The 14,532-nt window shown below is 41.0% G+C and overlaps 1 protein-coding gene across 1 annotated transcript; it reads left to right on the top strand.

Moving 5' to 3' along the window:
* Positions 1-3,509: 3,509 nt before the first annotated feature.
* LOC135548293 (protein phosphatase 1 regulatory subunit 3B-like) lies at positions 3,510-9,157 on the top strand. Its single transcript, XM_064977746.1, has 2 exons — positions 3,510-3,774; positions 6,751-9,157. Exon 2 carries the CDS (start codon positions 6,798-6,800, stop codon positions 7,641-7,643), a length of 846 nt encoding a protein of 281 aa, XP_064833818.1. The 5' UTR covers positions 3,510-3,774; positions 6,751-6,797; the 3' UTR covers positions 7,644-9,157.
* The last annotated feature ends 5,375 nt before the right edge of the window (positions 9,158-14,532 follow it).

Genomic DNA, 14,532 nt, shown 5'->3' with positions numbered 1-14,532 from the left:
AGAACAGCACACATGCGGGACAGGTATAGGATGGCAACAACTGCCCGAGTTACACCAGGAATGCACAATCCCTCCATTAATGATCAGACTGTCCGCAATAGGCTGAGAGAGGCTGGACTGAGGACTTGTAGGCCTGTTGTAAGGCAGGTCCTTACCAGATATCACCGTCAACAACGTAGCATAAGGGCACAAACCCACCGTCGTTGGATCAGACAGGACTGGCAAAAAGTGATCTTCACTGACGAATTGCTGTTTTGTCTCACCAGGGGTGATGGTCGGATAAGTTGGGTGAATTTTGGCCCTTTCCTTCTGACAGAGCTGGTGTAACTGAGTCAGGTGTGTAGGCCTCCTTGCTCGCACACACTTTTTCAGTTCTGCCCACAAATTTTCTATAGGATTGAGGTCAGGGCTTTGTGATGGCCACTCCAATACCTTGACTTTGTTGACCTTAAGCCATTTTGCCACAACGTTGGAAGTATGCTTAGGGTCATTGTCCATTTACTTGTGTCATGCACAAAGTAGATGTCCTAACTGACTTGCCAAATGTATATTTTGTTAACAAGAAACGTGAGGCGTGGTTGAAAAACTAGTTTTAATGGCTCCAACCTAAGTGTATGTAAACTTCAACTGTATGCATACAGTGGGATATTTAGGCTGAATTCAGAAAAAAAGTGCATTTTGTCTTCTGTAACCTCTTTTGACATATATCTAACATATTAGTCCAACATGATACATTTCTGAAATCCTCAAGATGTTTCTTAATCACACAAAAGGACAGATGTTTCCTAATCACACAAAAGGACAAATGTTGATATCATATTCACAGGAAGCATGGCACACCCATTTGTGTACACTGAGCCAAACCATATTCTCAGTTTGCTTTTGGTAAACTGGACAGAAGGTTCGATAAACTTGGACAACGTTGTTATCGTCCTAATTGTACCAATATTACAATTCAATTCACGCTTTGTTATATTATCATGTGTTGGATACATATCGAAAGAGCATATAGAAGACAGAAATGTAGAAAGTGTCCCACTTTTCTGAATTCATTATTGTTCTGTTTGATGCCATTGTATTGGCATATGTTTAAATTAAACAGGATAACAGTACTACAGGTACCAGAGCCCTGCCTAACCTAAGTACAGGGAATCCTGATGTAAACTGGATATTTTTCCTCCATTGTAAAGATATTCAATTATACTGTCCTACCTTAGTTTGTAAAGCGGGACAACAAAGATTACTCAATTAGAAAATGTAAACATAATATTGTCAACTTTTTTATTTATTTTGTTTTACAAGTACATAGTATGCATGTTTACGTCACAATTTGGCACAGTGCATTAGTTATGACAGTTTTGTAAGTAACATTAAAACATTAAAAAAAGCTATGTCACTGATCTTACCATGTGCTTTTTTTCTTACCATGTGCTTTGATGAGCTTCCAGTTTGAAGCTTGCTCCTCCCACCTATATGATGTCAGACCAATGAAGTGATGTGATTTTGAGTAGTGTCTCTGCAAGGGCTTAGTGACAATGGGCTTGTTTGAGTGGTAAGGCTGAAGCAACCAACTGCGGGAGAGAAGTCAGGGAGGTGCATCTATTACAGCAGAAAGTGGGACACTGATGTGGTTTTCAAACAGCAAGGCTCAGTGCAACATGTCAGTGTTGCGATTGTTTATACACGTTTTTCTTTGTATTGTCAAAATAAACATGTCTCTAACTCCTACATCACACACTAACAAACTGTAAATAAATGTGTGTACATTTTACTATCAGTAGCGGAGGTGCATAAAGTTGGTGGCCTCAATGCACTTACCACAAATTCCTTGTTTTGCTAATTTCGCAGTATCATACAATGCTCTTTTTTGGTATGGTTATTAGCAAAGCACACATGATCCCAATTTTAGCTTCAAGACAACAGCAATTTAAAAAACCCAGAAAAAGTAGATTTATTGGCACATTGAAGCATAGTGAGCGCCGATAGTGCAATGACATATCTGAATTCTGGCATCGTTACACACAATTGCCACTAATGAGAGAGAGCCTCAAATATCACATTAATTTGTACATACGCACTGCACTGTATGTATACATGAATGCCAAAGTTGGTTCCTGTTTCAGTCACATCTTTGGTCACGTTTGCATAGATCAAATAAAAACACCCTAATGATTGGTTGAAAGGGGTATGGTAGTAGTTTCTAGGCGCACAGGTTCGTGTCAACAACTGCAACGCTGCTAGGTGTTTCACGCTCAATAGTTTCCTGTGTGTATCAAGAATGGTCCACCACCCAAAGGACATCCAGCCAATTTGACACAACTGTGGGAAGCAGTCAACATGGGCCAGCATCCCTGTGGAATGCTTTTGACACCTTGTAGAGTTCATGCCCCGACGAATTGAGGCTGTTCTGAGGACAAACGAGGGGGGGTTCAACTCAATATTAGGAAGGTATTCTTAATGTTTTGTACACTCAGTGTATATTTACAGTTTGTGAGTGTGTGATATGGGGGTTGGAGATGTGTTTATTTTGACATTACAAATATGTTGTTTTTTTAGAAACAATGGCAACTCTGCCATGTTGCACAGAGCCTTGCTGTTGGTAAACCACAATAGTGTCCAACTCTCAGCTGTCGCAGATGCACCTCCTCCAACTTCACTCCTTGACTTCTCGTCTACTTTTCGTCTAGCCTTACTGCTCAAACACACCCAATGTAACACAGATCGGATTTAAAAGCATTCAATACGTGTTTTTGGGGGACAATCAAGTCATATATTGCTAACTAACAACAAAATAAATTGTAGTTTGTGATCTAGGACTAGGTAATGACTAGCCCAATGGTGTAAATGCAGATGGGCAACCCTCTCCTTCAGCCTTTTTTATTTATAGCCACTGATTATGAGGGCTGGAAATTGCCAGGGACCTCACGATATGATGTTATCTCTGGTGCCGATACAATATGTATTGCAATTCTCCAGATTCTGTCACACCCCCACCTGCTCTCCTATCCGCTCACCCTCTCCAACGCTGTCTACTATCCACCGGTTCTGGCAACTGATTATGCACACCTGCTCCCCAGTTAACCCAGTGTTCATAGGCCATCATTGAAAATAAGAATTTGTTCTTAACTGACTTGCCTAGTTAAATGAAGGTAAAATAAAAACTAAAATAAATATGTAACTATTGATTTCCCCCTTCACTACTGACGATCAGTTGGGCTTCAGGTGATAATGCTTATTGCAAAACAGCATAATCTGATATGGACCAATATGTTATTTGGTTTAATGCTATTATATTGAGATTATGTTTTTATTTTCATTCATTTTGGAGTAGAATGTCCTTTGAAAAAGTCACCGGAACTGACGGCCTCACAGTCGTTCTACAAAACCATATATCCACTGTCTCGAACCTGCCCCATCATTCACCGAGCATTCCTTCACGGCCTACTGTGATTGGCTACAGGTACACGTTCACGTGAAACCAGCATGTTTTATTTTATTTATATACCCTGTGAACCCAGTATGGCGTTTAAAGCAACGAGCCGGTGGCATGACTGAAACTGGGTACAGTTCGTGAAGTTGCGACAGGTCATTGATTTGTAGCAATTATAGAGTAACATTGCTGCAAAAGTGATATCTATACCTACATTGTAGCCCACATATAAACGACACGGAAGAGGAGCTTTTACCGCTGTTGACCGTGCAATGGTGATTTCTGACTGGTAGACGTACCCTATCGCTTAATTAATTGCAAATATTTCTAACAAACTGCACAAGGTAAGCTTGTTTCTTGACTGATAATGAACATATAACTTGTGTTAGTTACTAACCACTCCAGTTTGCAGTGGTTAGTAACATAGCCTATAACATTGAGTTCCGTTTTTGTTCCATATTCAAAGAAGCTGAAACCAGCGGTATATTCATTACGGAACCCGTTTAAGAACCAAACTGAGCAAAACTCGAACTTCTAGTGGACAAATTCATTTAGCTCCGTCCCTGCTTCGTTCCTTTAGGTTCCGTTTAAGAAACGTTTTGCAACCGAATGGGCGGAATGAATATACCCCTGAAAGACTAGAGCTGGCGTAATACTAAATGCGGGGCACCAGTCTCATCTGGTATAATACTAAATACAGGACAACATGTGCGTAACACTGAGTAAATAATAGCCATATCGGTAGCATTACTGTTCTGAAATCCATGTAAGTGGTTAAAGTTTAGTGGTGTAGCCAAATCTGTCAGATATAAGCTTTCGAGGACCCATGGGGGCATACAGCCAGCGCTATACAAGGCGCTAGCCAGAATAGGTTCGACCTGTGTATCCAGCAGTAAGTACAGCTGGAGAACCCCACAGGTCGGAACGCACTGACTCTCTCAAATCGAAGATTATTAAAATACTAGTTTTTAATAAAACATTTTTGTCCTCATACTATGTAGCAGAAGCCACAGCAGTCATTTTCATGTTGGTGACGGCACGTAGAACATCGCTTTAAACCACATGTATAGTCCAAGGGGGCGTGTTACTCTTATCAATCCAAATATAGAATATGATCGTTCAAATTGAATAATATGAGTTTAAATATCAAAATGTTCAGACGCACTCGTAAAAGTATTTAACTATTTAAAATGTTTACTTTTTAAAAATGTAATACCATGTAAAATTGATTTTAATCACGTTTACCTTGTATTTTTTTAAATTAAAGTTGATATATTGGTGCACTTAGGAAAACTGAGTGATTTCTAAAATGGTTCAAGTGGATGCTTATATTACAGTGCAGGACAGAGACCCAGTTCATCCACAGTAGTAAATGAATGTGGGCATTTGAGGTGAAGTCTCTCACAGGCGCCCCAGAGCAGACAGGACAGTGGGTAAAGGAGAGTGCTGTGGGTCAAGGACTGGGGCCTTTTGTGGGTGAGGTTTGTCACTGTTCACACACACCATTTCTCCCTGCAACTTCAGACTATAGGTATAATCTTCTAACGGCCATGGTGCGCTATGAGCACAACCAAGTGAAGAAACTGTTGGCTCTGTCACTGACATGCAAAGAGACCTAGGATTGAGTCCACGTCAGCCTGCACTCTGAATTTGCTAAAACGTTCTGCTGCCATGGTCTTAAGTGAACACTAGGGTTGTGCCCATCTCCTCGTTATCGTATCCGTTTTATCACGGTTGATACTAATCGGTTTTACTTGTGATCGGAAAACCCGGAAGTGCGCTGTAAATGCCGGTGAAGCCTATCACTCAGAGCGCATCTTTGTTCCTTCACACACACTGTAAACAATGTAGACATACTAAACAACGCCAAGTAGTATGACAAAAACAACCATATGGCTAATGCAAAGTTTACAGGAACTACAGTGCATTAGGAAAGTATTCAGACCCCTTCACTTTTTCCACCTTTTGTTACGTTACAGCCTTATTCTAAAATTGATTAATTGAAAAACATCCCCACAACATGATGCTGCCACCACCATACTTCACTGTAGGGATGGTATTGGCCAGGTGATATCTGATTCCCTCCAGACGTGACGCTTGGCATTCGGGCCAAAAAGTTCAATCTTGGTCCTCACAGACCAGAGAACAGGTTCAGGTTCATGGTCACATTCCTGACCAAGGCCCTTCTCCACTGATTGATCAGTTTTGCTGGGTGGCCAGCTCTAGGAAGAGTCGTGTTGGTTCCAAACTTCTTCAATTTAAGAATGATGGAGGCCACTGTTCTTGGGGACCTTCAATGCTGCAGAGATGTTTTGTTACCCTTCCCCAGATCTGTGCCGCGACACAATCACGTCTCATAGCTCCACAAACAATTCCTTCGACCTCATTGCTGGGTTTTTGCTCTGACCTGCACTGTCAACTATGGGACCTTAAATGGACAGGTGTGCCTTTCCAAATCATGTCCAATCATTTGAATTTAATACAGATGGACTCCAAACAATTTGTAGAAACATTTCAAGGATGATCAATGGAAACATGATGCACCTGAGCTCAATTTCGAGTCTCAAAGGGTTTGATTACTTTTGTAAAAAAAAAAAGGTTTAAATAAATGTGATAACATTTCCTAACTAATTTTCGCTTTGTTATTATGGGGTATTGTCTGTAGATTGAGGGGGGAAACAATTTAATCAATTTTAGAATAAGGTTGTAATGTAACAAAATGTGGAAAAGGTGAAGGGAGTCTGAATACTTTCCCGAATGCAATGTATGCTGCCTAGTCAGATCAGAGGACTGATGACAGTGCTACTGCTTCACCACCAAGACAAGACTAGCCAATCAAATGTGTCAAGTACATGAAATGTAGGTATGGAGACAACAAATTAATTGATTGTTTGTTTGAGAAAAATACAAACAGCATTTCAGAAGGCTATAAATGATCACCTACCCTTTTTTCAAATGACTACAAATGGTAAAGGCATGATTATTCATCTTGAAAAGGAAGGTTAGAGAATACCTTTTGGTAACTTAAACATTGATCTTATACAACATACAACCAGAGGCATGTGATGGCTGTACATAAATCGGGACCTCTGTCAGCTGAAATAAGCTATTTCCTTTAATGAAAGTCAAAGACGCTATGTTTCTCTGTGACCACACGTAGCCTACTGTTGCATAATGTTTTGTGTGTAAATTCAGCAAGAGTACTGTATGCATCTCACTAGAGAATTTGTTCTCTGGCAAACATTGTTTGAAGTAACTTGTTGAATGACAATTGTTTCACCACAACTTTCTGGTATGTTTTTTTCTTTTTCTTCCCTTAGTGTATTTGGCCTTTTTCCTCAAGTCCATCAGGCTGATTGAATTTGCCATGCCTCTCTACCTGTCGAACGATGACTTCTGCTACAGGACCCCAAAATCACTGAAACCACTACGACCCTGTCTGAACCCTTGCCTGAGGTTCAAATCCTCTGCTCCTCCTAAGCAGATTAAATCAGAGAGCGCTATTCATGAGGAGAATGGGAAACCCAAAAGGCGAGTGTCCTTTGCCGACCACAATGGCCTGGCCCTCACCAAGGTGAAGGTTTATTCCTTGTTCGACAATGCCATTGACATTCCACTCAACATCACAGATCTGTTCAGCGCTGCGCTCAAATTAACAGATGAGGACAGACTGGTGCTGGATTTCACCCAGCCCTCTTCTGACTACCTGCTCTTCCGCCAGCGTTTGGAGACCGAGCTTGTCTGCTTGGAAAATTGCATGTTGAAAAAGAGGGCACTGGCTGGAACTGTGAAGGTAAAAAACCTGTCCTTCGAGAAGTCTCTAAAGGTGCGTTTGACCTTTGACACCTGGAAAAGCTACACCGACTTGGAGTGCCATTATGTCAAGGACACATACACGGACTCGGACCGTGATACCTTCTCCTTCGAGGTTTCCCTTCCAGCTGCACTGATACCACACGAGAAGGTAGAGTTTGCCATCTGCTATAAAGTCAATGGCCAGACATACTGGGACAGCAACCAGGGCCAGAACTACAGGATTATCCGGCCTGCTCTGAAGAGTGATGGCCAGGGTAGCTTCAGCAGTACCCAGCAGATGCACTCCTTTTATTTGGGAATTCACTTCGATCACTACGGTAGTCCCAGGTGCTCCCATGGGATCTGCCCAGAGTGTCCAAGATATTCAGGATATGAGGAGATTCAACCTTACTACTGAAAAAAAAAGTGATTCTTAAAGGAAAACTTCAGGATTTTGGCAAGAAGAGTCGTATTAACTCGTAGATACCATTTGTCTCTGCGTGCAGTTTGAAGGAAGTTGCTAGCTAGCGCAATTGCTAACTAGTGTTAGCCCAATGACTGGAAGTCTTATGTGTATCTGCTAGCAGATACTCATAGACTTTGTCACTGTGCAAAAGCTAGTTAGCATTGGCTCGCAAAACTACCTCTAACTTCCTTCATACTGGACACAGACATAAAAATGGCTCTGGGGAAGTAGACAATGGGCCTCATTGCCAAAATCCCAAAGTATCCTTTTAAAGTGTGTTTTTGTTCAAAGGGCTGTTCCAGATCAGTTGTGAAAATGTTTCATTTCTTTTAAAATTCACTCAACAGGAGGCCAGTCTTGCCATGCTTGGTGGAACAAAAGCAATAAGAAAAAGAAAGGGGGTGTTATAAGGATATTAAGGTTTTTGGATGGGGGCTATATACTCTGTGGATGATCATATTTTCAATGCTTAGATGGGACATTTTACAGATTGCATGACCGGTTTAATAAACAGACATTTCTCAGTGTAGGTCTTTACTGGACCATCTACCTTTTGTAACTGATCTATGTGTTGAGATGAGCCATTGTTGACTCAACAGGAAAATTACACTAACTGGTAACACTAATTAATATAATATCAATGTAGCCTATTGAATATGAAATATATTTTTTATCACAAAAAAAGAAACAAAACAAGAGATTATACATAACTGTCATGAAAGAGAAAAGAGCTATGGCTGATCTAGTTCAAAAAACAACTACTTGTATAGCTTTTCACTTATGATGATCACTTATGATGATCCTCTTCAAGGAATACCTAGGATAGGATAAGTTATCCTTCTCACCCCCCCCCCCCCTTAAATGATTTAGATGCACTATTGTAAAGTGGCTGTTCCACTGGATGTCAGAAGGTGAATTCACCAATTTGTAAGTCGCTCTGGATAAGAGCGTCTGCTAAATGACTTAAATGTAAATGTAATGTAAATGTCTGAATAATTGGAAGAACAGTGTTTCTAATTATGGATGCCAAATTCAGTGATTTTAAATAATCTATTTGGAAACCAAATGTCCATGTCCTCTCAGGTCACATTTCTTGAGTTCTTTAATTTGATGTCTGTTAAGTAATAGACCTCAGAATTGAAATGGGCCCTTCAAGTCACTTCAGGATTTGCACCATACGTTTGTACAAAGTTCATTCTGGTGTGGTTGTGTGTTATTAATTCCTTCCATTTTTAAAGGAGGGAATGGTAGGAATTAATTTGGGACTCAACTTAAGAAATGCACATTTGTCTGCTCATGTTTTCATTTACTCCAATTGAAATGTTTTACTGTGTTCACTATGCTGCTTGATATAAATGTCATTGGATATGTTTTTAAAACCAAGTATTAGGATGGATTTTGTAGGTCCAGATATTTTATCTTTTTAAGATGCTGTATTATATTGATTTTGAAAATGTTAAATAAATATTCAGAGATCAAGAATATTTTGTTAGTTTAAACTCTTTGAAGTACAGAGGTGGTATTATTACTGTGGGTAATATGAAAAGCTTTATGATTACAAATCGCTAAATGACAACGGGTATCCTTTGAAGCAACCTATCTACTCAGGGTTTTCTAAAACTAACCAGCTTCAGTTAGCTTCACATTCCAGCTCAGGCTTCATCCATAATACGACAGTGGATATTGAAAGTGGGTGTGTCAACAAGGTGGAGGATCAACAGCGATAGGCATTATACCAGTGCTCTGTAATTAGACGGTTTTTATTGAGGGTGTTTTTAGTTTCTTAACATGTTTTTATTGGTCAGTTCCCAACTGAAACAAGACTGTGAGATCTAAAATTCACTATTCTTGATAAAGAATCATACTGTGCCATTTGTTAACAAAACACACAAACACCTCACTTCGTTTTAATAGTAATGTTGATGTCAGTTATTAGTCTACCGGTTTATAATTTATAAATGTTTATATCAGATCAAGAATAGACTGAGTTTCAGAAGAAAGGTCTTTGTTTCTGGCCATTTTGAGCCTGTAATCGAACCCACAAATGCTGACGCTCCAGATAATCAACTAGTCTAAAGAAGGCCAGTTTTATTGCTTCTTTAATCAGACAGACAGTTTTCAGCTGTGCTAATTTAATTGCAAAAGGGTTTTCTAATGATCAATTAGCTATTCCAAGCTTATTTTAAAAGGCTAACACAACGTGCCATCGGAACACAGGAGTGATAGTTGCTGATAATGGGCCTCTGTACGCCAATAAGATATTCCATTAAAAAAATCAGCCATTTCCAGCCACAATAGTCATTAACAAGGTCTACACTGTATTTCCGATCAATTTGATGTTATTTTAATGGACAAAAAGTGCTTTTCTTCCAGAAACAAGGACATTTCTATGTGATCCCAAACTTTTGAATTGTATGGTACCAGTCAACAGCTTGGACAGACCTACTCATTCAAGGGTTTTTCTATATTTTTACTATTTTCTACATTGGAGAATAATAGTGACGACATCAATACTATACTACTATAATGCATATGGAATCATGTAGTAACCAAAAAGGGTTCAAATCCAAATATATTTGAGCCACCCTTTTCTTTGATGGCAGCTTTGCACACTCTTGGCATTCTTTCAACCAGATTCATGAGATAATCACCTGGAAAGAGTTTCAATTAACAGGTGTGCCTTGTTAAAAAGACATTAGTGGAATGTATTTCCTTAATGTGTTTGGGCCAATCAGTTGTGTTGTGACAAGGTAGGGGTGGTATACAGAAGGTAGCCCTATTTGGTAAAAGGCCAAGTCCATATGACAAGAACAGGTCAACGTTACTTTAAGACATGGTCAGTCAATGTGAGACATTTCAAGAACTTTGAAAGTCAATTCAAGTGCAGTTGCAAAAACCATCGAGCGCTATGATGAAACTGGCTCTCATGAGGACTGCCACACGAAAGGAAGACCCAGAGTTACCTCTGCTGCAGAGGATGTTAAAAAAATAAAATACATTTATATAGCCCTTACATCAGCTGATATCTCAAAGTGCTGTACAGAAACCCAGCCTAAAACCCCAAACAGCAAGCAATGCAGGTGTAGAAGCACAGTGGCTAGGAAAAACTCGGAAGAAACCTAGAGAGGAACCAGGCTATGAGGGGTGCCAGTCCTCTTCTGGCTGTGCCGGGTGGAGATTATAACAGGACATGGCCAAGATGTTCAAATGTTCATAAATGACTAGCATGGTCAAATAATAATCACAGTAGTTGTCGAGGGTGCAACAGGTCAGCACCTCAGGCGTAAATGTCAGTTGGTTTTTCATAGCCGATCATTGAGAGTATCTCTACCGCTCCTGCTGTCTCTCGAGAGTTGAAAACAGCAGGTCTGGGACAGGTAGCACGTCCGGTGAACAGGTCAGGGTTCCATAGCCTCAGGCAGAACAGTTGAAACTGGAGCAGCAGCACGGCCAAGTGGACTGGGGACAGCAAGGAGTCATGCCAGGTAGTCCTGAGGCATGGTCCTAGGGCTCATGTCCCCCAAAAGAGAGAATTAGAGAGAGCATACTTAAATTCACACAGGACACTGGAGAAATACTCCAGTTATAACAGACTGACCCTAGGCCCCTGACACATAAACTACTGCAGCATAAATACTGGAGGCTTAGACAGGAGGGGTCAGGAGACACTGTGGCCCCATCCGATGATTCCCACGGACAGGGCCAAACAGGCAGGATGTAACCCCACCCACTTTGCCAAAGCACAGCCCCCACACCACTAGAGGGATACCTTCAACCACCAACTTACCATCCTGAGACAAGGCGGAGTATAGCCCACAAAGATCTACGCCACGGCATAACCCAAGGGGGGGCACCAACCCAGACAGGAAGACCACATCAGTGACTCAACCCACTCAAGTGATGCACCCCTCCTAGGGACGGCATGGAAGAGCACCAGTAAGCCAGTGACTCTGCCGCTGTAATAGGGTTAGAGGCAGAGAATCCCAGTGGAGAGAGGGCAACCGGCTTGTCAGAGACAGCAAGGGCGGTTCATTGCTCCAGTGCCTTTCCGTTCACCTTCACACTCCTGGGCCAGACTACACTTAATCATAGGACCTACCAAAGAGATGAGACTTCAATAAAGACTTGAAGGCTGAGACCGAGTCTGCATCTCTCACGTGGGTAGTCAGACCATTTCATAAAAATGGAGCTCTATAGGAGAAAGCCCTGCCTCCAGCTGTTTGCTTAGAAATTCTAGGGACAATTAGGAGGCCTGCGTCTTGTGACCGTAGCGTATGTGTAGGTATGTACGGCAGGACCAAATCGGAAAGATAGGTAGGAGCAAGCCCATGTAATGAAAGTAGAGCATTGCAGTAGTCTAACCTAGAAGTAACAAAAGCATGGATACATTTTTCTGCATCAATTTTGGACAGAAAATGTCTGATCTTTGCAATGTTACGCAGATGGAAAAAAGTTGTCCTTGAAACAATCTTGATATGTTCGTCAAAAGAGAGATCAGGGACCAGAGTAACGCCCAGGTACTTCAGTTTTATTTGAGACGACTGTACAACCTCAAGATTAATTGTCAGATTCAACAGAAGATCTATTTGTTTCTTGGGACCTAGAACAAGAATCTCTGAGTTATCAGCCTCAGAAATTGAAGCCAAAATAAATGCTTCACAGAATTCAAGTAAAAGACATCTCAACATCAACTGTTCAGAGGAGACTGTGTGAATCAGGCCTTCATGGTCAAATTGTTGCAAAGAAAACACTACTAAAGGACACCAATAAGAAGAGACTTGCTTGGGCTGAAGAAGGTTAAACCAAAGCCTTATACCTTTTAAAGGGTTAATCAATTCTGTTATGATAAACTGTAAGGTCTCGTCTTCAGGAGACCTGTGTGTGTGTGTGTGTGTGTGTGTGTGTGTGTGTGTGTGTGTGTGTGTGTGTGTGTGTGTGTGTGTGTGTGTGTGTGTGTGTGTGTGTGTGTGTGTGTGTGTGTGTGTGTGTGTGTGTGTTAATCTGTTTTGAGTGTTGTGACCTTCAGACACTATCAGAAGGCGTCTACATTCAGACTCCTCCTGTCTGGATCCCACCGTGGTTATCTGGTTTTCTGAGAACACAAGGCTGCCACAGACCTGATGAAACCAGCCACCTGTCAGAAGATGCTTACACTCGTTCACATTGTTATGGCTCTATACTTGTGATGAAAGGTCCAAGTTTTGGTAAAACCCACTTCTAAGTTTTTACTTGCTGGTAAGATGGTTCCTGCTGTCAGTGGGAGGTTAGATTTATTAAAATGTTGTTGCTAGGGAAAGTTATGTAAGGGGGATTGGGGAGGCTATATGAGTTACAGGATGTCTTAAGACATTTTTCAGAACTTGGGGAGAGCTATCATATACTGTTATACAGTACTCTGTATCAACTTCTGCCTACAATTGTATTACTAAAAGGAGTATTTTAATACTTCAAGTGTCTGTTTCCATTACTAATGTATGTTTGATAATTATGTAGACCTGATTATTTGTTGAAGAAATTGACCAACAGGGCCAAGAAACATTATACCGGTGAATATCTGTACTTTTTTTGGTTCCAAACGCCGTGACTTTGAGACGCAGAGTATGTGAACGGATGATCTCCGCATGTGTGGTTCCCACTGTGAAGCATGGAGGTGTGATGGTGTGGGTGTATCTAATCGCAATTCACATAGAATTGTGAGAATCACAATACATATCGTATCCGCACCTAAGTATCGTCATATCATATTGTGAGGTTCCTGGTGATTCCCAGGGCATGACTTTTCCCCTGTCAAACTTTATTCACACATATACATTTTTAGAAACAACTGCTCTAAAATGTGTGTAAAACATTTTCTACCCGCTGCAGAAGGCTGTATTGGTCCGCTAATACAGCTGTTGTAAAGTCTCAGTGCACTACTTTAGTGAACATTTTTCAAAATCAAGAGGGAGGGAATCTGATTTAATTGGTCTTCAACTTGTGACAGAGCAGTGCTTGACTTGGGCAAGTGCTGTCCATAGTGCCGTACCGGCACTTAATATTTTGGAGGAATTGCGTACCACCTCTTCTGTGAAACTAAGTAGCCTATTGCCGGCCCAGATACACACAATGAGGCACAATCGATTGATCAAAGAAGAATGAAGGCGGGTTCGACATTGAATAGAATGGCGAGTGGGCATTCATTTCCTGATTCCGCTTTGTTCAAGTTTATTTGCCGCTAGTCTGTGAATCTGTGCGTGACAGTAAACGGTTTGAAATTGGGGGTTAAGATCAACGGCAGGAGATGGTAGGTCTACATGGGATCAGACACAGCAGCCTTCTGGTGTCAATGCTTGCTTTTTCATGTAGGCTGTAATAATAGTCATGAACATTTGGTTAAAAGTCATGAAAAATGTGTATAAACTCTTAACAGGGAATAATCAGGTGTCTTTAGCATAATGTCATTTGTGTATTTTTGTGAACAGACTTGGAAAAAGATAGCTCCTGCACTTCTTTCATCCCAAGTCAAGAACTGTGGCAGAGTCATTTCATTCATGGTAAGTGGAATTAGCCGTGTTAGCCTGCCCTGGAACAAGTTATGATTCGTTAGCATAGAAATGTATCTGTATAAAAAGTAAGCCACTTTCGTATGACCGGTTATCCGGAGTTGAACTGGAACTTGATACAACAGTAGCTAAGATGGGGAGATGTCTGTCCATAATAAAGCGCTACTCTACCTTCTTAACAGCACCATCAACAAGGCAGGTTCTACAGGCCCTAGTTTTATCGCACCTGGACTACTGTTCAGTCATGTTGTCAGGTGCCACAAAGAGGGACATAGAAAAATTCCAATCAGCTCAGAACA

Source organism: Oncorhynchus masou, chromosome 11, assembly GCF_036934945.1.
Source record: "Oncorhynchus masou masou isolate Uvic2021 chromosome 11, UVic_Omas_1.1, whole genome shotgun sequence".
Lineage (NCBI taxonomy): Eukaryota > Metazoa > Chordata > Actinopteri > Salmoniformes > Salmonidae > Oncorhynchus > Oncorhynchus masou.
Note: the sequence above shows the minus strand (reverse complement) of the source record. Positions and strands in the feature narration are given on the sequence as shown.